General features: G+C 38.2%; 1 protein-coding gene across 2 annotated transcripts; it reads right to left on the bottom strand.

Annotated features, from left to right (window-relative positions):
• Positions 1 to 20,516, bottom strand: CNRIP1 (cannabinoid receptor interacting protein 1). 2 transcript variants are annotated; one of them, XM_043987588.1, is made up of 4 exons: positions 19,890 to 20,516; positions 16,813 to 16,963; positions 10,709 to 10,796; positions 999 to 1,132 (listed from the first exon to the last, which is right to left on the bottom strand). In XM_043987588.1, exons 1-3 carry the CDS (start codon positions 20,066 to 20,068, stop codon positions 10,722 to 10,724), a joined length of 405 nt encoding a protein of 134 aa, XP_043843523.1. In that variant the 5' UTR covers positions 20,069 to 20,516; the 3' UTR covers positions 999 to 1,132; positions 10,709 to 10,721. The 2 variants fall into 2 exon arrangements, with proteins under 2 accessions (XP_043843522.1, XP_043843523.1); XM_043987587.1 differs by lacking the exon at positions 10,709 to 10,796 and having other exon boundaries at positions 1 to 1,132; positions 19,890 to 20,512.
• Positions 20,517 to 26,092: the final 5,576 nt, after the last annotated feature.

Here is a 26,092-nt window from a genome sequence, read left to right as displayed (position 1 = left end):
TATTTTTCAATTCCTTTATTAGAAAGACCAAAAGTTGATTACGATTTCATATATAGTTTTACAAAGTTCACATGAGGGAGGAATGTAGTGATGCTATTAATATGCAGGTTTCAACCACATAGGCAATGTAACCAGTACTTCTTAAATAAAGGGGCAATATGACAATTCAGGTAAACTGGCTTGCAGAAAGCAGAGTTCTGACAATCCCTTATGCCCTATACAGAAATTACCACTTAATGGTACCTTGAATTGGATTAGATTTGTTACTTATCAGAGTCTAGGTATAGAGCTAGACTACCTCTGAGGTCCCTTCCATTTCAGTCTTCTCATTTTATAGATGAGAAAACCCCCCACTAAAAATGCTATCTCTCTGGAAGCCCACTTCCACAAAGCCAAGCTACAAATAAGGAATGCTACCTAGCAAACCGCATTAGTTATTGCTCATTGTAATTCATATCTTTCCAAAGAGCCTGCTTTGAAAAATCACTCTAGAGTCTTAAACAGCAAAGGATACATGTCACCAAATTCCACATGGCAGATAGGGTCCACACACATTTTTTACAACATTGAACAAAAAGGAAGAAGTCATTCAACTTGGAAACAAGCAGCACAACAGTCCACAGAACCACTTAAGTACACAACATCTAACTTGCATTTCTGCTTGGCTATTGCCAGAGGTGGTCAACAGTGTGACCAAGTACTTTGGGTGCAAGTACACAAACACAAAATATAGAAAGGTGTTGTTTTGTCAGTGATGTTGCATCATGATCTGCAACATGGAGGGGAAGGGGATTGCATCAGAGGAGGATTATACCTCCAAAAATATGAGATTCACATGTTACCTGTACCCAATGGGAGAGAGCAGCAGTCAAAGTATGCCTTAGCTAAGGCTTGTGCTGGTTGTGGGTTTAATTTTTAAAGGTAGATTTCTGAAGAAATTGTCCAGCAATATCATACAGACTCATGTTCACAAGAATGACTCCTTGTTTACCCACATCAAGCTGCGTGTCTCATTGGGCTTGCATTCATACTCAATGACAGAGAAGGGGCTTCCCCATTGGCAATGATCCCGTTTGTGGTAATTGTAGAACTTCACTTGCCATACAGTCTCGAAGGTCCCAATATCAGTGAACTGGGGGAAGAGAGAATATAGCCAATAAGAACCACATTTTACTGCTATCAGCAGACAAGGCATTAAAGACTTTTTAAAGTAATATGCATTTTATTTATAGTTTTGGGTTCCAATTTTTATCCCTCTTTCCCTCCTTCCCTCCCCCCTCCCTGAGACAGTTAGCAATCAATATGGGTTATACATGTATGATTATGTAAAGCATTACCATATTAGTCATTTTTATAAGAAAACTTGAATAAAAGGGAAAAAATGAAATAAAGTGAAAAATAGCATGCTTCAGTCTGTGTTCCCTCAATATCAGTTCTTTCTTTGGAGGTGGATATTATGCTTCATCATTAGTCTTTTGGGATTGTCTTGGATCATTGTACTGTTGAGAATAGTTAAGTCAATCACAGTCCTTCATCAAACAATATTGCTATCTCTGTGTACAATGCTCTCTTGGTTCTGTTCACTTCACTATACATCAGTTCATTAAAATATTTCTAGACCTTTCTGAAATCATCCTGCTTGTCATTTCTTATAGCACAATAATATTCCATCACCCTCATATACCACAGCTTGTTTAGCCATTCCCCAATTGATGGACATTCCTTTGATTTCCAAGTCTTAGCCACCACAAAAAAGAGCTACTATAAATATTTTTGTACAAATAGGTCTTTTTCTCTTTTGGGGGATTACTTTGGTAAACCTAGCAGTGGTATTGCTGGATCAAAGGGTATGCAGAGTTCTATAGCCCTTTGGGCATAGTTCCAAATTACTCTCCAGAAGAGTTGGATCTTTTCACAACTCTACTAACAGTGGAATGGCATCCCAACTTTCCCGCATCCCCTCCACCATCCAATATTTTCCATTTTGGTTATATTTAGGGCATTTTGTTTTTGACTAGAAAAGTTCTGAACAGTGAGATTTACTTGAGCTATGCTCCCTTTCATCTCCTCTGTATACATCTTGTTTGTAAATAGTTATTTAAATGTTGTTTCTTTCCTTGTTAGAGAATTGTGAGTACCTTGGGGACAGACAGTGCATTTACCCCCTACCCCCATCCTTTTAGATCTGTATTGTTCAGCACAGTGCCTGGCACATAAAAAGTATTTAATAAAGTTGACTATGAACATATAAAATAAAGGGCAAAATCTTGCCCAAAATACTTAGCCTTTAAATAGACAGAACTAAGCAATTTAACAAATAGAAAAATGTGTTTCAACAGCCATGACAATATGTCTTATTTATCTTAATGTCTTATTTTATCTATATAAATATTGTCCATTGGGGCAGCTAGGTGGCGCAGTGGATAGAGCACAGGCCCTGGAGTCAGGAGTACTTGAGTTCAAATCCGACCTCAGACACTTAACACTTACTAGCTGTGTGACCCTGGGCAAGTCACTTAACCCCAATTGCCCCACTGAAAAAAAAATTAAAAAAAATATTGTCCATTTAAAAACTCTAGAACTACATACAAGAAGCAGGATTTTAGAAGTGAAATTGTACATGGTAAGGCCATTGCTTGACTGACTCTTGGCTCAAGGAGACATTAAAAATATCCAAAGAAAGCATTAGAGATCCTATTCTAATTTTCTGGCATATTTGAACTTTTGCAAGCCAGAAATAAATTAAGGTTTCCCAGGGAAAGTCTAAACCCTGAGATTCATTAAAGCTATCTAAGAAATTTCTTAGGAGAAGTTATAATGGTGGATAAGCACATAGAGCAAACTCATTCATTTTGCCAAGTTAGTACCATAATGTATGTACTATGAATATGAAGAACCACTGACTAGTCAAAATTAATATACTGGATACTAAGGCAGTACCCATCAACTGGGAAGTGAATGAACAAATGATGTTATATGACTGCAATGACATATGATTTTGTCATGAGAAATAATGAAGAGGTGTGGTGGTACATGCCTTTGATTCTTGCTACAATGGAGGCTAAAGGTAGGGGGGTACTTGAGCTTGAGTATGATAAGCTGCAACATATTAAAGTCAATTGGATAGCTGCACTAAGTGTGGCGCTACTATTCTGCCTAAGGGTTAACTGGCCAAGTTGGAAAAGAAGTTGAAGTTCCCATGATGATCAATAGTGCTATTAGGCTTGTGAGTAGCTACTGCCTGGGGAAGATAATAATATCCAGGGTCAAACAAACAAACAAAAATAATGAAAGGTATAGTTTCGGGGAAAAAAGGGAAGACATATGAACTCATTCAAGAAACATTTATTAAGCCTCATCTGTAAATTCCAGGCACTGTTTTAAGTGTTGGGAATATGGAAAGAATAAAAAAGATAGCCCCTGTCCTCAAGGAGTTTACAATATAATAATTTGAATCTACAGAATGAAGTAAGCAGAACAATTTCTACAATAACAACAACACCGTAAAAATGAACAGTGGGCAGCTAGGTGGTACAGTGGATAAAGCACCGGCCCTGGATTCAGGAGTACCTGAGTTCAAATCCGGCCTTGGACACTTTATACTTACTAGCTGTGTGACCCTAGGCAAGTCACTTAACTCCCTTGGCCCCATAATATATATGTAAAAATGAACAGCTTTGAAAGACTTAGAGGACTGATGATGAAGCAGGACTATCTACTTCCTGACCAAGAAGGGAAGGACTTAATGAGCAGAACGACATTTTTTTTACTTGACTAGGCAGGTTTGCTATAAGTGTTTTCTTTTTCTTTCACTGTTGGAATGGGGGGGGGATAAATTTGATTTTTACTTGCAAAAGCAAAATTTAATTAAAAACGACAAAGGCAACAAAACCAAAATAAACTTAAAAATAAAGCCCTTAAGATTTTATTTTGTTTTGACTTTTTTGCGGGGCAATAAGGGTTAAGTGACTTGCCCAGGGTAACACAGCTAGCAAGTATCAAGTGTCTGAGGCCGGATTTGAACTCAGGTACTCCTGAATGCAGGGCCAGTGCTTTATCTACTGCGCCACCTAGCTGCCCCAAACTCTTAAATTTTAAAAAGTGAGCTTAAGCAAGTCCCTCCCCACCCCCAAATTAGCTTACATATGGGAACAATGAAAAATTTTGTAAAGCATCCAGCATTATTCCCAGATAACTCTCTGATAGCAAACAACCTTTTTAGGAAGCAAAGTATTGGTGAATTATTTAAATTAAAATTATTATATCCTGAACTTTAAAAAAAGAATGTTTTACATATAAAGAACAGAAAAGAATATTGTATATGAAACCATGAATCTCTGATACATCATCTTGTTTTAATATATATATAGTAGATATATAAACATATAATGCATTTATTTATTTATTTATTTTGGTGAGGCAATTGGGGTTAAGTGACTTGCTCAGGGTCACACAGCTAGTCGTCTGAGGCCAGATTTGAACTCAGGTCCTCCTGATTCCAGGGCCAGTGCTCTATCCACTGCACCACCTAGCTGCCCCTCATATAATGCATTTATATGATAAATTTAGCATGTTAGTTCTAAAACTGTTATGCTTATCTATGTTCCCTTCTGTATCTTTTTGTTATCTTCTATGTATTAAAAATGCTTCCTTGATTGCATTTTCTCCTGTCCTTTCTTCCATCACTATCACTAAGTTCTCCTTTCCAGTTCTCCATCATTCTCACAATTTTGAGAGATTCAGAACAAAATTATTCTGAAAATATGTCCATATTTTAAAAAACAGCCTTATGTTCTTTGGCACTACTGATTTTAGGCCTGCAGGTGACCCCCAGAACAAAAGAAAGCCATGTGGTGGTTATAGATTAACTAGAATATATTGTCAATGTTAACTTGGATGTAAGAAATTGGGTAAGAGAGACATCAAGATTATATACTTATGTATATGTATGTATATCATCTGGAAAAAGAGCTTGGCTGGTCATACATGGCCTTGAGACATATATAGGATGAGAAGGCTCAATAGACTGATAGCCTAAATGCTATATTGATATCCACATTTTTTTTTTAAACCTAAAAAAAAAGTTTTAAAAGAAGGTACATTTGGTGTATCCTTTCCCATTATTCCTCTCCTGTCTCTGTTCTTGACTCTATATTTCTCCATATCCAGAAGACTTCTTATCCTAGAAGATCCCTCTGTCCTTATGGCCAATATTATTCTTTTTTCCCCCAAATAGTGAAATTGTATTAATATTTTTATTTATTTAAATTTTAATTTATGAAATAGCACAAGCATTTCCAAAACATTGTAGAATAAAAAAATGATTGCACATAAAACTGCAAATCTATTATATTCAACTTGCTGTTCCTTTTAGAGATATAATAAAGGTATCATGTAACTTTCTTTTTTTTTCCTTCCCTCCCCCCACTAGAGATGGCTACCATTAGGCTACATATGCAAATATGTCTATACACACACACACACACACACAAATGTGTAAAGTCTTTCTATATGTACTTCTATTTATCAGATCTTTCTCTGGATGCAGATAGCATCTTACTTCATATGTCCTTTATGGTTAATTTGGGTATTGATAATAGTCAAAATGACTTAGTTGCTCAAAGTTGTTTTTAAAACAATACTGCTGTTAACTGTATAAAACATTCTCTTGGTTCTGCTCATTTTGCTCTTCAAGGGACAAATGTTGGAGAGGATGTGAAAAAATTGGGACACTAATTCACTCTTAGTGGAATTGTGAACTGATCCAACCATTTTGGAGAGTAATCTAGAATTATGCCCAAAGAATTATTCTTTGACCCAGCAATACTAATTTTTGTTCTATTTCCAAAGATAATTAGGGAAAAAGAAAAAAACCCAGTATATTCTAAAATATTCACAGTAGTTCTTTTTGTGGTGGCAAAGAACTAGAAATTGTGGGGATGCCCATCAGTTGAGGAATGGCTGAACAAGTTGTGATATCTGATCATGATGGAATACTACTGTGTCATAAGAAATGATAAGCTCATTGATTGTGGGCCCATATTCTATTTAGGATTCTCTAAGTATACCATCATATCATCTGCAAAGAGTGATAGTTTGGTTTCCTCGTTGCCTATTCTAATTCAATTCTTTTTTCTTCTCTGATTGCTAAAGCTAACATTTCTAGTACAATATTAAATAATAGAGGTGATAATGGACATCCCTGTTTCACCCCTGATGTTATTGGGAATGCCTCTAACTTATTTCCATTACATATAATGCTTGCTGATGGTTTTAGGTAGATACTGCCTTTTTTTTTTTTTTTTTTAGGCAATTGGGGTTAAGCGACTTGCCCAGGGTCACACAGCTAACAAGTGTCAAGTGTCTGAGGTCAAATTTGAACTCAGGTCCTCCTGAATCCAGGGCCAGTGCTCTATCCACTGTGCCACCTAGCTGCCCCCAGTACTACTTATTATTTTAAGGAAAGCATCACCTATTCCTAAGCTCTCTAGTGTTTTTATTAGGAATGGGTGCTGTATTTTTTCAAAAGCTTTCTCTGCATCTATTGAAATAATCATATGATTTTGGTTAGTTTTCTCATTGATGTGGTTGATTATGTTAATAGTTTTCCTAATGCTGAACCAGCCCTGCATTCCTGGTATAAATCCCACCTGATCATAGTGTATTATCCTGGTGATCACTTGCTGTAATCTCATTGCAAATATCTTTGTTTTTTTTTTTTTTGGTTGTTGTTGTTTTTTTAATTTTTTTTTTTTAGTGAGGCAATGGGGTTAAGTGACTTGCCCAGGGTCACACAGCTAGTAAGTATTAAGTGTTTGAGGTCGGATTTGAACTCAGGTACTCCTGAATCCAGGGCCGGTGCTCTATCCACTGCGCCACCTAGCTGCCCTCCTTGCTAATATCTTATTTAAGATTTTTGCATCAATATTCATTAGGGAAATTGTTCTATAATTTTCTTTCTCGGTTTTGGCTCTGCCTGGTTTTGGTATCAACACCATATTTGTGTCATAAAAGGAATTTGGTAGAACTTCTTCACCTATTTTTCCAAATAATTTGAATAATATTGGAACTAATTGTTCTTTAAATGTTTGGTAGAATTCACTTGTAAACCCATCTGGCCATGGAGATTTTTTCTTAGGGAGTTTATTAATGGCTTGTTCAATTTCTTTTTCTGATATGGGCTTATTTAAGGATATTATTTCCTCTTCAGTTAACCTGGGCGGTTTGTATTTTTGTAAATATTTATCCATTTCATTTAGATTGTCAAATTTATTGGCTTACAGTTAGGTAAAATAGTCCCTAATTATTGTTTTAATTTCCACTTCATTGGTGGTGAAATCACCCCTTTAATTTTTTTTTTTTGCAGGGCAATTGGGGTTAAGTGACTTGTCCAGGGTCACACAGCTAGTAAGTGTCAAGTGTCTGAGGCCGGATTTGAACTCAGGTAGTCCTGAATCCAGGGCCCGTGCTTTATCCACTGCACCACCTAGCTGCCCCTCCCTTTCATTTTTGATACTGATAATTTGGTTTTCTTTTTTCTTTTTTTAAAAATAAAATTAACCAATGATTTATCTATTTTATTGGTTTTTCATAAAACCAGCTCTTACTTTTATTGATTAATTCTATAGTTTTCTTGCTTTCAATTTTATTAATTTCTCCTTTAATTTTCAGACTTTCTAATTAAGTATTGAATTGGGGATTTAAAATTTGTTCTTTTTCTAGCTTTTTCTGTGGGCCCATATTCTGATAAGGGCCTCTTCAAACCTCTGTTTTGGGGAGGTGCACAGGCCAGTCCCTTGTTTATTCTTTTACTCAGCTTCTGACTGTCTGGACTTCTCCATGCTGGTACCTTTCTCCATTTCCCGCCCCCCACCCCACCTTACCCCCCTCTCCCTGCCCCAGCTTTATTTTATGTATTGTCTTCCTCCAAGCTTCTCGAGGACAGGTTCTCTCTTTATTTTCCAGTACTTGTAGTAAGCACTTAAGCATTTGTTGACTCTATCAAAGACATAGGCAAAAATCACAGAATTAGAAGGTATGAATGGGTTTTTATTTGTAATAAGAATCCATAGGATGGGATTCACTGCTGCTCTCTCAGTTCATTAGTTTAGAAGAGTATTAAGACACCTCATAGCCCACTCAGCAGATGCTCCAGTGTCCGATGCATTAGACTAACTCAGCTGCAGTTGTCCTTGTGTTATTTCAAGACTTTGACATGAAGCATCAAAATCCTAGTCCTTATTTTATCGTCGACCCTGTCCCAATATGGAGGTGGGCAGTAATGGTTTGGCAAGATCCCTTAACTTGTCACTAGCCAGGAGAAAAAGGAAGGAGTACAGTCATAGTTGAAAGACATACTGTTGGGGCAGCTAGGTGGCTCAGTGGATAAAGCACCAAGCCCTGGATTCAGGAAGACCTGAGTTCATATCCAGCCTCAGACACTTGACACTAGCTGTGTGACTGGGCAAGTCACTTAACCCTGATTGCCCCACAAAAAACAAAAACAAAGACAAAGACATTTATCTTGCTATAAGAAGGAAGGATGTCAGAAGCTCTCCAAACATTTTCCTAGGATGCCCTAAAACAATATCCTCTCCCATTACTAAAGGACTTAGGAAAGAAGATTATTTTTCCCCTTTGCGAAATGTATTTTCCTTATGCTTCTTATGTTTGATTAGAAACAGTGAATGGAATTGCTTAAGTTCACAAAATCCTCACCACAGGTATGTAAAGAGAGGCTTCCTCCCATTATATTGTCATGGCTATGGAAAAAAACCAACAACACAGTAATAGGCCATTCCTGGAGTTGAGAGTGGGAGGAAATAAGCATGGTGAGATGTGTTCATGACCTATATATTTATTCACATTTGGAATTATTTACTCATAAGCAATATTATGCTCTTGTTATTGTAAATTTCATCTGTTCACTCTACCTTCAAATCAAAGAGCTTCAGGAATGGAGCCCTTAAAGTTTAATGACTTAGGTCTCCAGGAAAGGTATGTGGTTAAAAAAAATTCACTGGACCTGCAATCAGAAGCTCTAGTTCTGGCTTAATCTGAAACTAAATAACTTGCACTTGGCAAATGATTTAACCTTTGAGTTTCAGTTTCATCTTCTATAAATGGGTATAATACCTGCTTTATCTATCTTACAAGGCTATTGAGAGGATGAAATGAAAAAAGCAATGTAAAAAGCTTTTGGCAAGCATAAAGGGCTATGTAACTCTTGTTTAGTCATTTAGTCATTTCAGTCATGTCTGACTCTTTGTGACCCCATTTAGGGTTTTCTTGATGAATATACCAGAGTGATTTGCCATTTCCTTCTCCAGCTCATTTTATAGATGAGGAACTGAGGCAAATAGGATTAAGTGACTTGCCCAGGTTCAGACAGCTAGTAAGTATCTGAGGTTGTTTTTGAACTCAGGTCTTCCTGGCTGCAGTACTCTATCCACTGTGGCACTGCCCTGATGTAATTATAAGGCATTATTATTTCATGTCCCTTTTTCCTTCAGTAGAGGAGCTGCTTAAGAAGTACTTGTCTCCAAGGTATTCATAGTTTAATCCCTCAGAAAGTTTCTTTTATCTGTTTGCTTTGGACTGGACATGACTTAATTGAAGCTCCAGGTAGATACTAGCCTTAAGCATTGAGAAGTTAAGTGGCATGTTAAGGGCCACATGGCCAGTATGTGTTAGGCATAGAACTTAAACCCAGGTCTTGCTGATTCTGACACTAAGTCTCTACCTACTACCTCTCTAAGAGGAATTATAATACAGATACCAAAGGGCCCACAATTAAATGGAAGCTTTAAATCTTAGGGGGGAAAAGCCACATTCATTCTCAAGTATTATTTCGTTTTACATCACATTCTTTTCTGATTATGTCCTCTGCCCCAACCCAAGCAGCTGTCCTTTGTAACAAATATTTAAAAAGAGAACAAATCTTTAATGCAATTAACATACTGAGTGAATATAACAATATATGCAACATTTTATACTCAGTCTCCATTATTGCAAATAAAGGAGGGAGATGCATTTTCTCAGCTTTCTCAAGATTCAAGTTTGGCCTATAATGATCATTTACAGTTTTAGTTTCATTTACATTGCTGTATTCATGTATATATTGTTTTTCTGGTAATGTTTAGTTCATATGAACTGCATCAGTTCATATAAATCTTCCCATGTTTCTCCAAATTCTTCATATTCAATGATTTTTATAGTGCAGTAGTATTCTATGATGCTGATTACCACCATTTGTTTAGCCATTCCCCAATAGATAAGCACCTTTGTTTCCAGCTCTTTGCTGTCACAAAAAGTGCTGCTAGAAATACTTTGGTATACATAGTATCTTTCTTTTTGTCTTTAACCCCTTTGGGTTATATTTTTAGCAGATCAATTTCTGAGTCAAAGGGTATGAACATTTTAGTCACTTAAAAAAGTATAATGCCAAATTGCTTTCTAGAATTTGTCCAATTCACAGTTCCACCATAGGAATGAATATTTGGATATGACTTAGAATTTATGATAACTTCAGGAGACTTTATATATTACAAATAACAAAGTGATTAATACAAAAACCCAAAGTTGCCAGAATGTTGGTGGCATAGTCAGTTGCCTATGAACCCATAACAAGTGTTGACAGTTTACATGACTTTTAGGTCTGGAATTTGTATTTGCATTTTAAAGACTCCACATCCTGTTCATATAATACCTTTAATTCAAAGTCAGAATGCCAAGTAGCTTGCTTTGATCATGAGCTGTCCAGCCTTCTTGTTGAGGGATGGATGAAGTGTATATATCTATGTAGATAGATATAGATTGAGTAAGTAAAAGAGGCATCTGTTATGGTCCTCTTCAAGAAAGAGAACAAACGTATGGATATGTACACACACACACACACACACACACATATATATGTGTGTGTGTGTGAAAAGAACTTACTCTATATTAGAGTATACCAATTAACCTTTTTAATGATGGCTATTACTAATTATTATCTATAGCTACTTAAGAGACTGGTCTAACATTCCACACAGGAAAAATAAAGTAGATGAAGAATGTCAGTTTTCTTGACTGTGAGATGCAGTTATATGGAGGAAGAGAGCAGGCTGTTTTATCTTTTGGAAACTGTATAGCAATTTTAATTTTCCCAAGCTTCTACTTATTTCGTTCTGAACTTAACAAAAGTCAAATAAAATGGGCATTTCCAGGTACGTAGAACAGGAAAAAAAATTGTACATGAAACATACATCTCTATTACGTACAGTTTGACTCTCTTTTAAGTGTATGATAAATTTAATACATAGCTTTCAAAGTTATCTTGCTTATCTGTTTCTGTATTTTCTGTATCTCTACATTCTCTGTATTTTTTTAAAAAAGATATCTCTATGAGTCTCCGTCTCTCTCTCTCTCTAACTTGTAGAACACTATTGTTTTAGAACAATCAAAATTTGGGGTGACCCAAAAGACAGAAGACTATTTTGGGGGAGTTCTAGAACTGCAATGTCAATTGGTATAGGTAATTCCTAATGAGGGAAGTCCCTTTACCAATGTTGGTAGCTGTTTTGCAACTTATAATTTTAGAGAACTGCTGAAAGGCACTGAGAGGTTATATGACTCATGGAGGGTCACACAGCCAATATTTGAAACAGGCAGAACATGACTCCAGACCATCCTATCTCAGAGGTTGCCTTCTTTCCCCATTTTGTGACATTGTTACTCAGAAAGATACATGCCAAGTATAATAGGTCTTAGGATATTGGCAATGATGTCTTGTGCAAGGAGCATAAAATACACTGTTCAACAATGTGTAAGACTGGAAAAGGAAAGCTATTTTTATAGAGTTAACAAGGAATAACAGATGCACAACCTAAGTGTTACATCGATACAAACAAAATATTGTGAGACAGCCATGTGAATAGATCTTTAAAAAGCTAAGATGCTGTGTCTGAACTCAGGAAGATCTGAGTTCAAATTTGACCTTAAACACTTCCCAGCTGTATGACCCTGGACAAGGCATGTAACCTCTGCCTCAATTCCTCTACTATAAAATGGGGATAATAGCAGCACCTACTTCCCAGAACTATTGTGTGGCTCAAATGAGATAATATTCGTAAAGAGTGCCTGAAACATAGTAAGTACTTAATAAATGCCTTTTCTTCCTTTCTACATAACATGTGTAATAATGCTGCTTTTTTCAGGAAGTGGAATAATTCATTTCCCTGTAAGTTACTACATGATGTCCCAAAATTCCTTGGGCCTCCTAAAATTTCTACTTACAATTTCAGATATTTCTATAATATAATCAACAGCACACCTTTTGCTTATAACAAGCATGTCTCTTACTGGGTTCTATGATTCATTTTGTCTCTCTGCAGCAGATGGACTCTTTCAGTTGTTTTTCTAACACATTAAAATGAGTTATCTGTAGTCATCTTGTCAAGGAGGCAGCCTTAGTGTGCTAAATGTTTGGAAGAAATAGTCCTAAAATATAGCTTATCCCAGATAACATGGAAGGACATAATAGAGCTGATTGTAAAAATGTTGTTAAGAAGATTATTATAGCCATATAGCATTGATTCATCCAATCAATCCCTTGTGTCAATTTTATATAGAGCAGGATATGAAGCCCTAGGAGATTCGCAGACATAATTAAGAGAGGGTCCCTTTCATAGAACTAAAAATCTAGTGGGCATAAGGATATAGCATGCACAAACATATAATAACTATGGGATAAATGGATAATTGCTATATTGACTATATGAACATTAGGAAGATTCAAGGTGCTATGCGATAGGGTTGAGAAAGAATCAGGGAAGATTTCCTAAAGAAGATGCCATCTAGCTTGGTTTTATAGGCTATGTTTTTTTTAGAAGTTAGAGGTGGCAGGGGAAGGGGATTATAGGCAAAGAGAATAACATAATCTATTGTTCATCCTTCATTTTGAAAGGAACCAATGACATCATGGGGTGATGTCTTGACTCACCCATGAATTAGACTTAAGTGAGGCAGTTGCAAAGAGTTGTCAGTCTCACTCTCTTCCAGAGTCATTGGAATTCAGGGGTAAGACAAAAATCAACAGTACTGGCAATGGCATTAGATGCAGTGGATAACTTTGGAATCTCTGACGACTGACCAAGCTCTAAGCACTCCACAATGCCTGCTTCCATCACTTCATGGCCTTTGGAACAAATTTTTTGTCATGTGCCCATCCCACTAGAAGTCTTCACATGCTTGGGGTAGACATCCCCCTCACTCACCTGTTGGTTATTCTCACCCTGGTTTAGCCCATGTGCTGAGACAGTTTTACTGGGGTGTGGCCACTGCACATGCTACAGCTTTTTGGAGCCACAGGTGAGAGTTGAGTGCCAGGTGGACACAAAGGTGGATGAACAGCCCTAAAAAGGGCTCAGTCAGTCCTCACACCAGAGCCACTATTCCTCTCTGAACACCCCATACGTAGGCAAAGGCATTGAAGTGAAAAACTTCCAGATGAATGATGAGAAGATAATAAGTTGTTTGGCTAGAGCACAGCATGAGTTGAAAGGAGCTGTATATGAGGTTGGAAAAATAGGGCGGCATTTAGTTGTTGAGGGCCTTGAATACAAGGTTTATACTTTTGGAGTTTTGTTTCATAGGTAAGAAAGAGCTACTGAAGTATTTTGAGTAGAAATCATGATGATCTGAATTGTGCAAAGGGAAAATTTATCTGGAAAGAATGTGTAGTGGTGGAGTGTGTGTGTGTGTGTGTGTGTGTGTGTGTGTGTGTGTGTGTGTGTGTGTGTGAGTGAGTGAGTGAAGAACTGAGGCAGTAGAAGCCAGTTAGAAGTTGTTATCTTAGACTAGGGAGATGGTAAATAAGGGTCTGTACTAATGAGGGGAGGGCAATGATAATAGAAAGGAAGAGATTTCAGTTTACCAAAAGTAACTTTAAATCCTTGCCATTAACTTGGATTTTGACTTCACACCAAGAAACTAAATCTAAAAGTTATCACCATGACACAGGTGACTAAAATAGAAAGCTGATGACAGTAACACCAACAGTTAGAGTTGCAAGATCTGAGAAGTTTTAGGTGTTTCTATTTCAATTTTGCCTCAATTTTATTGTGACTATTGAATGTCACATTGAAGGAAATGACTCCCAAATATGCAGAGGCATAAGCTTTTTGGGGGAATTCCTTGCTCCTTAATTTTGATCTTTGCTTTTTTTTTTTCCATTGGCCTTTTTCCCTATGGTCATTCCTTTGCAGTTTTAATTCTAGGTCTTCTGTATCCACTAAGAAATCTAATAAGTCTCATTTTTCCTTGCTAACTCACTCTTCCCTTTTTTTCCTGCAGAAGTTGACTTATGAAGAACAGATGGTACCCTGAGAAGCTGACATTCTTTTCCAAGGAAGACTGAGTATCTTTCATTGCCTCCATTTTACATACCAATTCTTCCAAGCCTGCCTAGCCTCTTAAATGGAGCAAACCCAGGAATGTGATGTTTGCTCATCATACATATGTAGTATAACAGAAAGAACATGGGATCTGGAGTCAGATGCCATGTGTTTAAATCTGTGATCTGATATTTACTAGTTCTGTGACTCTGGGTAAATCACTTACCCTTTGTGGGTCTCAGTTTTCTTATCTGTAAAATGGAATGAGTGGGCAATCTTTTGCCTTCTTCCTTTAGATCCTATTTTAGAGTTCTAAGAAAAGAATCTTTTTTTTTTTTTTTTGGCGGGGCAATGAGGATTAAGTGACTTGCCTAGGGTCACACAGCTAGTAAGTGTCAAGTGTCTGAGGTCGGATTTGAACTCAGGTCCTCCTGAATCCAGGGCTGGTGCTTTACCTACTGCGCCACCTAGCTGCCCCCAAGTACCCACTAAAGTTAGGAATCAGAAGACCTGAGTTCTCGCTATGGTTACAACGGTAACAACTATTAATTAAGGCTATAGTACATACAGACATTTCATTGGAGCTATGTCAATCTTTTCAGGCTTTGTGATTTTGTCAGTGTGTTATCTTCTTTTCCCATCCAGAAAGCAATATGAATTACAACCTCAGTTTGACTTAGGAAAATGGTTGTCAGTAATTGATTGGACTGAAAAATTTTGTCCATTACCAATCTGGTGATGAATCTCTCTGATACTGGGGATAATTTGATGAAAACCAAAGGATGATTTTTCTCTGTCTAGTGGGAGAAATAAAGCAGCTCATGCAACTGAATAAGGCAAATTAGAATGTAGGCATATCAGACAAAGGTTTATGAAATAGAAGGATCTGAGAAGTTTGGAGGGAATTGGTTCTGAGAGGCAGCTTTGTAGAAATCAGAGAAGGAAACTGAACTAGATCACTAAAGAGAGGGACCTACTTTAGCTAGTGTAGATATATAGGGAGTCCATTTGAAAGAAGGATAGTGAATGTAAATTCAGTCTCTAAAGTAGCAAAGGGCAAGACAAAGTTGAAGAATGGTGAGTAATCCTGTTTGACTGGAATGTAGTCTTCTGTATGATAGTGGGTAATATAAAATTAGGCCAGAATGATAGGCTGAAACCCTCCTTTGGATAACTTTGAATTCCAAGTAAGGAATTTGTACTTGTACTTTTTTGAGTAGGTAATAGAAAGTCATGGAAGGCCTTTGAGCAAAGGAGTAATAGAATCAGACCTGTGTATTAGAAAGCTCACTAAGCAGGTGTGTGTGAGAGTGTGTGTGTGTGTGTGTGTGTGTGTGTGTGTAATATGTGTAATATGATCAGACTCACTCCTTAGAAAAACCCCATTGGCAGCCGAGTGAGTAATGGATTAGTGGGGAAAGATCTGAGTCAGGGAGATCACTCAGAAGGCAATTGCAATAGTTTAGGAGAGAGAGGATAAGAACTTGTACCAGGGTTGTGGATATGTAAGTGGAGACAAGGGGTCATATACAAGAGATATTGTAAAGGTAGAAACAAGAAGATTGTCAATAGATTGTATATGTAATATGAGATTGAAGAGCAGATGATAACATTTAGGGCAAAGAGGCAAGACTCAAGGTTGTTTTAACTGCAGTAAAAAGGTCAATTGTCTTGGCTTATTCATGAGGAAGAGTGAATGAGAATAAATGGAGCAAAATAATGATGAAGAATTATAAGGAAGGACTACAAAAATGTGTTAACGTCTTATGGCTAAAACTAAGCAAGTACAAATGAGGTCACTATGAGGTTTACATAGCTTAGGGTGGAGGGCCCAAGCTTTGGAATCAGAAAGACTTGGGTTCAAATTCTGTTCAAAGCACTGGTCCAGATGCTTTGTGGCCTTGAGCAAGTCACTTCATCTCTTTGGGCCTTAGTTTCTCCAGATGTAAAGTAAGGATAATGGATTCAATGGCTTCTTTTCAGTTCTAAATCTTGGATCTTATATGTTTTCTAATAAATATTTATTTTAAAGACAGGCCTTTGTTTGACCAACTATAAGGGTTAGTCTTGACATAAATGAGTCAAAACAGGTGAAAGGTAATATATTTCACTTGTGCTAAGGGAGGCAGACACTTTTTGGTTTTACTTTTGATTGCTTCCTTTGGCACTGACAAGAATCAGGTTTGTACAAAGCCAAGTGTCTTTCAGACTCACCCCCTCCTGCTCAAGTAATGGGAAGGTATGGTCCTTAATTCTCCACTTCCCCTCTATTCCTATTCTATGTGTATTGGGCTTTGTATATGTTTCCCAGGAGAAATATACTAGTGATTCTGTTTCATTCCCTCTATTTTCCTTCTCTTCTTCCACTCTTCCCTTCCCCAACCTCTGTGCCCCAGAAAAAAAAATACCACCATACATAGAACTTTACTAGACTTACAGGCATGGTAATCTGGATGGGTTGTCGCTCCCCACTTTTTGTTGGAGCCACGCCTTCTGTATCATATATTCCTGTGTAAACAACTCGGTCCCCATCAGGCTCTTTTGATTTTAGCTCTAATGGGACAAGCACACCACCAATGGAGATATCCCTGAAAAAGACAAGATGTAATCACATGTAGCAGGATGTAGGCTCACCTTCTATACCTTGGAATGGACCAGAATTCCCAGGCAGGTTTGGAATTATGCCAAAACAGAGTAGGCATCTACAATGGTGATAAGGGAAAGAAAATGGTAAAGAGAAAAGAGCACTGGCCCAGGTATCATGATATTTGGGCTTTAGTCCAGGATTTACCATTACAGCAAGCTGAATCAAGACAATTTACTTGATTTATATGAGTCTCAGTTTCCTCATCTATAAAATGAGGAGATTGTTTCAGATTACAAGTTCTTAACCTGGGGTCCATGAGCTTGTTTAAAAAATATTTCAATAACTATTTCAATTTTTTTCCTTTTTAATCTTATGTATTTAATTTTATTCATTTAAAACCATTATTCTAAGGGGAGCATAGGACTCACCAGACTGTCCAAGGGATCCATGACACATAAAAAAGTTCAGAACCTTTGGACTAGAAAATCTTTAAGGTGCCATCCAGCTCTCATCTTATGATTTGTTAAATACCAGCAGGCCCACTTACCCCCAATTCCTTCCCTTCAGGCCAGTCACAGTAGTGGGAATCCCTTTAGAAATCGGAGGTCTTTATTCAAATGGAAGTGTAAAAAAGCCATGTGACCAAAAGTGACCAAAAAAGTTACATGAGAATACACCTCCCTCTCCTCTTCTTTGAGGAGGTTAGACACTATTATTAAAAACTACATTTAGTATTATTTGGTATTCAATTTGATTGATATGTTGGTTGGTTTTGTTGAAATATTCCCCTCTGTCCCTTTATTATAAGTGAAGGGTCTCTGTGGGGTGGAGGGGAGAAGATATGTTGATAAGTATAGGTGATGTAAATTTTTTGTAATGCAAATGCTAACTAGTAGGGCAACCTATCATTGCTATAGCACATAAAGCATCACAAAGCACTTATAGAGTTTAGAGTTCATGATACCTTAGACATCTAGTCCAATTTCATTTCCTATAGCAGCTAGGTGACACAGTAAGATGGAGTGTTGGACCTGAAGTCAGAAAGACCAGAGTTCAAATGTGGTCTCAATGACTAAGTCATTTCGACAATTCAAATACCCAGATTAACTAGAAAGGACCTATGAAAGAAGATGCTCTCTGAATCCAGAGAAAGAACTGTTAAAAAGAAGTATGTATAGAATGGTTTTTACATAAATATGTATATACACATATACACACACATACATATTTATAGACATAAATAAATAAATAAACAAACAAATAAATAAATAAATGGTAGCCATGGGGGCAGGGGGAGAAGGGAGGGAAGAAAAAAAAAGAAATTTACATAATAACCATTATATATTTAAAAGGAATAGTAAGTTGTACATAATAGATTTGTAGTTTCATGTGCAATCATCTTTTTTTAAAAAATCTACTGTTATGGAAATGCTTGTTTTATTTCATAAATTAAAAATAAAATAAATTAACAAAACGAACCAAATGTGGTCTCAAATGCTTACTAGCTCTGTGACCCTGGGCATGTTATTTAAATTGTCTGACTCAGTTCCCTCAACTGTAAAATACTTCCTCAACTGTAAAACCTCATGGGAATATTGTGAGAATCAAATGAGATAAAGTGTGTAAATCTTAAAGACCTTTATAAATGTTAATTATTATTATTATCATTATTAGAGAAGTGAAAAGGTATAGAAGACAGTTCTGTTTTAGATGGGAGAGAGAGGGAGAGGTAGAAGGGAAGAGGAAAGATCTACAGTATACAGGGCTTTAGCTGTTTCCAACCACGAGGGCCTGAAGATCATAAAATCAGGGCACCTGAGGCAGCTGCCTCAGTTTCACTCAGACCCCAGCCAAAGAAAGGTCCTGGAACCCTTTCTCACAAGGCTATCTTAGTACTCTGAAGCCTAGTTCTTCCTCAGCCCACTTGTATGAAAAAACCTGTCCCTCATCTTTATGGTGCTCCAGGACTTCCTCCCAGGGGACAGAGAAGAGCCACACCTCTTTGCCCCACACTGTCCCCAACTAGAAGCCTCTGAAAAGGATTATCATGTGGCTGTGGAAAAGGGATTACGGGAAACAGGAACACAGGCACAAAAGCCATACCCTCTTGCTACCAGATGCCTGGATTGAAGTTGTCTTATGAGGATGGCTGCCGAGTCCCAAGAGTTTAAACCATAGATATTACTAATATGAAAACAAGAACTCAAAAGATAGAGGAATAAAGAAAAACAGTAGGTTGAGGCCTGAGCTAGAGAGAGCCTTGGCTGAGTCGGAGGAGGGGCCCTTTTGCCTGTTTCCTATCTCCCAGAGTGGGGGCTGCTTCCCAGCCTTGGTCACCATTTCCCTCCGTTCCATCCCCAACAATGGGGTATGAGATGGCATCCTGCAGGGAGGGGGGAAATTTTGGAACCTCACGGTCCCCCTCCCCCGCCTCTTAATAATCTTTCTCTAGCCTCGCTGTGCAACACAGGGACAGGGGAATTGCAGCAGACACCTCTTCCCCGGGTTACCCAGGCAGCGAGTTTTCCCCAGCCTGCCGATTCCTCCTTAGGGTCACGGTGGCACAGACACCCAGAGACAGAGAGGTGGGAAGAGATTGGGGAAAGGGTGGTGCGGCTAGTGGGAAAGCTGCCTCCCTTTCAGTGCTGCAATCAGATTTAGAGAAACCCGCTTTAGCTACAGTAACAACGGAGAGCGCAGAATTGCTAAATAAAAGGCAATTAAGGAAAAAAATGGGGAGGGGGGGAGCTTAGTCAGCTAATTTCAAGGAAGGGGCGGGGGAGAGGCGAGAGGATTCTGCAAAGATGTTAGTTGCACTTGGAGTGGCAAAGACCTGAGCCGTACCCACCCATTCGCCCAGCTAGCCTTGGGCTTCACCGCTACTGCCCCCCCCCCCCCTTAGGTCCCTGGCCAGGGACGTGACTCACTTCACTTGGAGAGTGGTGGGCTTGATCTTCACCTCTACCTTGTAAGAGGAACCAGTGAGCAGCTTGATGGTCCGATTCTGACCGAAGCGTTGCCCGTCCACTTTGAAGAAGACCGGACCATCGTTAGGCTGGATCCGGAGAGCGATGGAGAGGCGCACGAGGCTCGGGAGGTCCCCCATGGCTGAGCACCAAGGCTTGGGATGCTGGCGTGGGGGTGGGCGGGGGAGAGAGGCGGCTGCGGCCCAGGAGCAAGACCGCGGTGGGCGGAGAGGAAACAGGGAGGGGAAGAAGAGACTGCAACTAGCTAGCTAAGAGCCGGCGTTGGTCCTAGTTTTGAACGTTCCCCTCGCCCAAAGCAGCGAGGAGGCCAATCCGAGAGACCACCCCTGGGCCAGATGTTTCTGCTCCATTCCACCAAGCCCCTCAACAGCTGCGGTCAGCGGACTGCAGAACGGGTCAAATGGCAGCCAGGGCCTAGAGAGTTAAGCCTGATTACCGTACCATAATCCCCTTCCTAGGGGGAGGGAGGAAAAGCAAGGCAAACTCCTCCCTCTTCCAAATAGCCTCCCCAGCTAGAGGCCATAGAGCTCTCCTCCTTCCCTTTCCTCCTTTCCCCTCCCCCCTCTCTTTTTTTCTTTCCCCTCCCCTTCTCTCCATCCTCTCCATCTCCCTTCCCCCCTCCCCCCAGGAAAGTAAAAGGGATGCTAACGCTAAAAATGCCTTCAAATGATTGGGACGAATGGGCCCTGCAGAAGCTGAAGTCCTTCTTGCTTTGGCACCAAATTTTGTTTACATAGGACCATGATTCCAACCTAGCAATATTGCCCTCATGGGAGAGAACATAGGATGGTTCAGAGTAAGGAACTGTCTGTTTTTATGTGGAGACAGTGAGGCAGGAAATAGGAAGGAAACCTCTAGCCCCGATTTATGCTTGAGGAAAGATGGATGACTTCCTATGGTTTAAGAAGGATTGCTGAGGGATAGAGCAAGCTGTGGGGCCTTCAACTAACATGGATTACAATCTAGATGGGAAAGGCACCTGTTTACACAGAGTGCTTACTTTAGCACATTAACTTCTGTCAGAATGGGATAATTATAACAACAGCAAGACTTCAAACATGGGGCTATATTTTATCAAAAGGGGGGTTGGGAGTTGTTTTATTTATTTTTTTAAATCTATGTACTAATAGGTTGACATTGAAGCTTTTGGTAAGATCAATATATATCTAGTGATTAGGTCATTCTTGGTGCAAATTTAAACCCAGAAAAGGAAGCAAATACCATATCTCTGTTATCTTAATACATTCTCATCTTACAATATCCTGTATCTTGTTGCTGGCATTTTAGTCAAAGGTGTGATACATCCAAAAAAGTTCTGAATACCTCCCCCCATCAAGTAGCCACAATTTATATTTCTCCCTTTGATATACCATTTGCTCTGAGTGACTCCAAAATAATATAGACATTTCTACCTTTTTTTGAAGATTAGTTATAAATTCTTCAGAAAGATTCTAATATGCTTGTGCCATGTAAGGGCAAAAGAGCAATGTGTAAAGGGTGTTTGTTTACTTGTAGTATTAATTACACTGTGGTAATAAAAAGTTTAAGTTTTGCTGTCAAAATGGATTATTGTTTTTTGCTGGTGCATGAGAGTTGAAGGCTGACTATTATAGAAGAAAAATAAAATTATAGTGTTAAACTATTATTTGGTAGTGGCTTCCAATGTTAAAAAAACAAGCACCTGATTCAGCACCATCCAGGTGGACAGTTACTGGAGAATGTTATTTGCACCTGTGCAATAATATCACTTCTGAGGTATAATATTACAGATTTAGATTTAGAAGCCATCATATTCAATTTAATTGCTTCACAGGTGAAAAAAGATGAAACCCAGAGATGTTAAGTTACTTGCCCAAGGTCACACAAATAATAAACAGAACTGGAATTCACTAAATTGGGAGCCAATGTTCTTTCTCATTCCACCATGAATTTCAGAAAGCTGGTTCTGTTAGGACATCTTGGTCATTTTTGTTCACATGAATTACTGCTTGTGGTAGTAGCAATAGCCTTACTCTTATCTCTGTACAAGTTAAGAGAGTCTTTCTTTCTTTTTTTTTTGGGGGGGGGTGAGACAATTGGGGTTAAGTGACTTGCCCAAGGTCACACAGCTAGTAAGTGTCAAGTGTCTGAGGTCGGATTTGAACTCAGGTCCTCCTGAATACAGAGCCAGTGCTCTATCCATTGTGCCATCTAGCTGCCCCAAGAGTCTTTCCTTACAAGTTATTGAGTTAGGGGAGTGGAGCCCAGATGGTGGCGAGAAGCCAGGAAATTGCCTGAGCTCTCCTAAATTTCCCTCAAAAACAACATTAAATCAATCCCCTAAACAGATTCTGAAACTGCAGAACCTGCAAAAAGACAAAGAGACACAATCGTTCAGCTTCAGATAATTTAGAAGAATTCAGGAAAGGTCTGTCTCACTTGGGTAAAAGGGGAGGGTAGTGCAGTGCAGCTCAGCTCAGCTCAATGACAAGGAGGTCTGAGCAAGTCAGGAGAAGGCTCCTGGCTACAACACAAATGAGTAGTTGAGGCCCCTTGGTCCTGGCTCAGAAGGCTGGTGGCACAGCATAACATTTGTGAGAATTTCCAGCCCTGGCTGAGAGAGCAAACTGACAACCAGAGAACTACCCACAGGACAGGCACAACTTGGTCAAGCCATCCCATCACAAGGAACAAGCCCAGGGCAATGAGGAATCCAAAATCCCCAGAGGTCTCAGAGCAGAAAGCCAATGACCAGGCCCCTATCCCCCAGCACAAGAAGCTTTCAACAGTGGCCCCTGTGCCCCAGGAGCAGACCTCAACTTTATAAATTTAAAAATAGGCTACAATATGAGTAAGAAACAGAAAAAGACCCTTACCATTGACAGCTTCTATGGTGACAGGGAAGACCAAAACACAAACTCATGAGTACAATACTGTCGAAATGCCTACATGTGAAGCTTTCAAGGGGAAAAAATGAGAGAAATGAGAGTTACACAAGAAAAATATGAAAAAGAGTCAACAGCTTGGAAAAGGAAGCGTAAAAATTGACTGAAGAAAACAATTCCTTAAAAAAAATACAATTGGTGGACAGCTAGGTGGTGCAGTGGATAGAGCACCGGCCCTGGAGTCAGGAGGACCTGAGTTCAAATCTGCCCTCAGACACTTAACACTTACTAGCTATGTGACCCTGGGCAAGTCACTTAAGCCCAATTGCCTCACACAAAAAAATACAATTGCCCAAGTGAGGGAAAAAATTGGCCAAAAACTTACTGAGGAAAATAATGCCTTAAACATTAGAATTGGGCAGATGAAAGCTAATGACTCCATGAGACACCAAGAATCCATCAAGCAGAATCAAAAGATTGAAAAAATAGAAAAAAATGTTAAATACCTCATTGGAAAGACAACTGACCTGGAAAATAGATCCAATAGAGATAATCTAAGAATTATTGGACTACGTGAAGGCCATGATAAAAGAGAGTCTAGGCACCATATTCCAGGAAATTATCAAGAGAACTGCCCTGATATTGTAGAATCAGAGGTAAAATCATCATAGAAAGAATCCACCAATCATCATCTGGAAGAGACCCCAAAAAGAAAACTCCAAGGAATATTGTAGCCAAATTCCAGAATTATCAGGTGAAGGAGAAAATATTACAAGCAACCAGAACGAAACTATTTAAATATCGTGGAGCCACAGTCAGGATTACATAGGACCTGGCAGCTTCAACATTAAAGGATTGTAAGGCTTGGAATATGATATTCCACAAGGCAAAGGAGCTTGGATTGCAACCAAGAATTAACTACCGAGCAAAATTAATCATTCTCTTTCAGGGGAAAAGATGGATATTCAATGAAATTTGGGACTTCCAATGTTTCCTGAAGAAAAGACCAGAACTGAAGAGAAAATTTGATCTTCAAATATAAAACTCAAGAGAAGTACAAAAAAGGTAAACAGGTTAAAAAAGTTATTCAATAAGGTCAACTGTTTACATTAGGGAAGATAATACTTTTAACTCCTAAGACCTATATCTCAATTAGGGTATAGTTACTAAACAGACTGATGTGATGATATAAAGGAACTTAAGAGGCAGAATAAAAGGAGAATAGGGGAAGAGAAGGAAGGGGAGGTGGAATGGGGTTAATTACATCATATGAAGAGGCACAAAAATCTATTACGATAGAGGGAAAGAAGGGAGAGGTGAATACTGTTTCAACATATACACCTATTTGGATAAGAAACTTAGTTTACTCTTTAAGGAAGTAAAAGGGTAAGGGGAAAGGGTGGTACTGATAGAAGAAGCAGGGGAGGAAAGGGGAAAGAAAAGGAAGCGGGGCTTATAAAAGGTTGGGCAGATTAAGGGAGGCAGTGGTCAGAAGCAAAATACTGGTGAAGAGTAACAGGGTGAAAGCAGAAAAAAAGAGAACAAAGGGGAAAAGAGGATGGAAGGAAATACTCAGTAATCATAACTGTGAATGTGAATAGGATGAACTCCCATAAAATGGAAGCAAATAGCAAAGTGGATTAAAAACTAGAATCCTACTAGTATATGTTGTTTACAAGAAAAACATCTGAAGCAGAGAGATACACACACAGTAAAGGTCAAAGGTTGGAGCAGAATATATTATGCTTTAGCTGAAGTCAAAAAAGCAGGGGTGGCAATCCTTATCTCAGACAAAGCAAAAGCAAAAATAGATCTAATTAAAAGAGAGAAGGAAGGAAACCACATCTTGCTAAAAGGTACCATATATAATGAAGTAATATCAATACTAAACATCTGCACCAAGTGGTATATCATCCAGATTCTTAGAGGAGAAATTAAATAGGTTACAAGAGGAAATAGACAGCAAAACTCTCTAGTGGGGGATCAGAATCTTTCCCTCTCAGAATTAGATAAATCTAACCACAAAATTAATAAGAAAGAAGTTAAAGAGGTGAATAGAATTTTAGAAAAAATATATATGAGAAATGTCTGGAGAAAATTAAATGGGGATAGAAAGGAATGTACCTTTTTCTCAGTGGTACATGGTACACACACAAAAATTGACCATGTAGGGCACAAGAACCTCACAGTCAAATGTGTAAAGGCAGAAATAGTAAATGCCTCCTTCTTATATCATGAACAATAAAAATTACATGTAATAAAAAGCCATGGAAAGATAGGCTGAACAATAATCGTAAACTAAATAATCTCATTCTAAAGAATGAGTGGATCAAACAACAAATCATAGAATAATCAATAACTTCATCCAAGAGAATGACAATAATGAAACATCATACCAAAACTTATGGGATGCAGCCAAAGCAGTGTGTAGGTGGAATTTTATATCTCTAAATGCTTACATGAATAAAATAGAGAATTGAGCATGCAACTAAAAAATCTAGAAAAATAAACTTAAAATCTCCACTTAGTTACTAAATTAGAAATCCTGAAAATCAAAGGTGAGATTATTAAAATTGAAAGTAAGGAAACTATATAGATTTAATAAATTTAATAAATAAAACTAAGAGCTGGTTCTATGAAAAAATCAATAAAATAGATAAACCTTTGTTTAATTTTATTAAAAAAAACAAAGAAGAAAACCAAATTACCACTATCAAAATGGTAAGGGGTGAATTCACCACCAATGAAGTGGAAATCAAAACAATAATTAGGAGCTATTTTGCTCAATTGTATGCCAATAAATTGGACAATCTAAATTAAATGGATGAATATTTACAAAAATATAAATTGCCTCTTCTGTTAAGAAGAGGAAATAAAATCCTTAAACCAGCCCATTTAAGAAAAATAAATTGAACAACCATCAATGAACTCCCTAAGAAAAATTTTCCAGGGCCAGATGGGTTTATAAGTGAATTCTACTAAACATTTGAAGAACAATTAATTCCAAAACTATACAAATTATTTGGGAAAATAGGTGAAAGAGTTCTACTAAATTCCTTTCATCACACAAGTATGGTGTTGATACCTAAACCAAGCAGAGCCAAAACAATAAAAGAAAATTATAGATCAATCTATGTAACTAAAAACAATGAAAAAGCCTTAAATAAACAGGGATGTCCATTATCACCTCTGATTTAATAGTGTACTGGTGAGCAGAACTAGGAGAACATTGTACACAGTAACAGCAACATTGTGTGATGATCAACTGTGAAAGACTTG

Source organism: Dromiciops gliroides, chromosome 2, assembly GCF_019393635.1.
Source record: "Dromiciops gliroides isolate mDroGli1 chromosome 2, mDroGli1.pri, whole genome shotgun sequence".
NCBI classification, from domain to species: Eukaryota; Metazoa; Chordata; class Mammalia; order Microbiotheria; family Microbiotheriidae; genus Dromiciops; species Dromiciops gliroides.
Note: the sequence above shows the minus strand (reverse complement) of the source record. Positions and strands in the feature narration are given on the sequence as shown.

Bases quoted from the DNA above. Each gene is read 5' to 3' on its own strand.
- CNRIP1 (XM_043987587.1), bottom strand. From the start codon at position 20,068: ATGGGGGACCTCCCGAGCCTCGTGCGCCTCTCCATCGCTCTCCGGATC. The intron at 16,964-19,889 runs GTGAGTCACGTC...TGTCTTTTTCAG, and splicing joins CCCACCACTCTCCAAGTGAA to GGATATCTCCATTGGTGGTG. The intron at 1,133-16,812 runs GTAAGTCTAGTA...CTCTTCCCCCAG, and splicing joins CCATCCAGATTACCATGCCT to TTCACTGATATTGGGACCTT.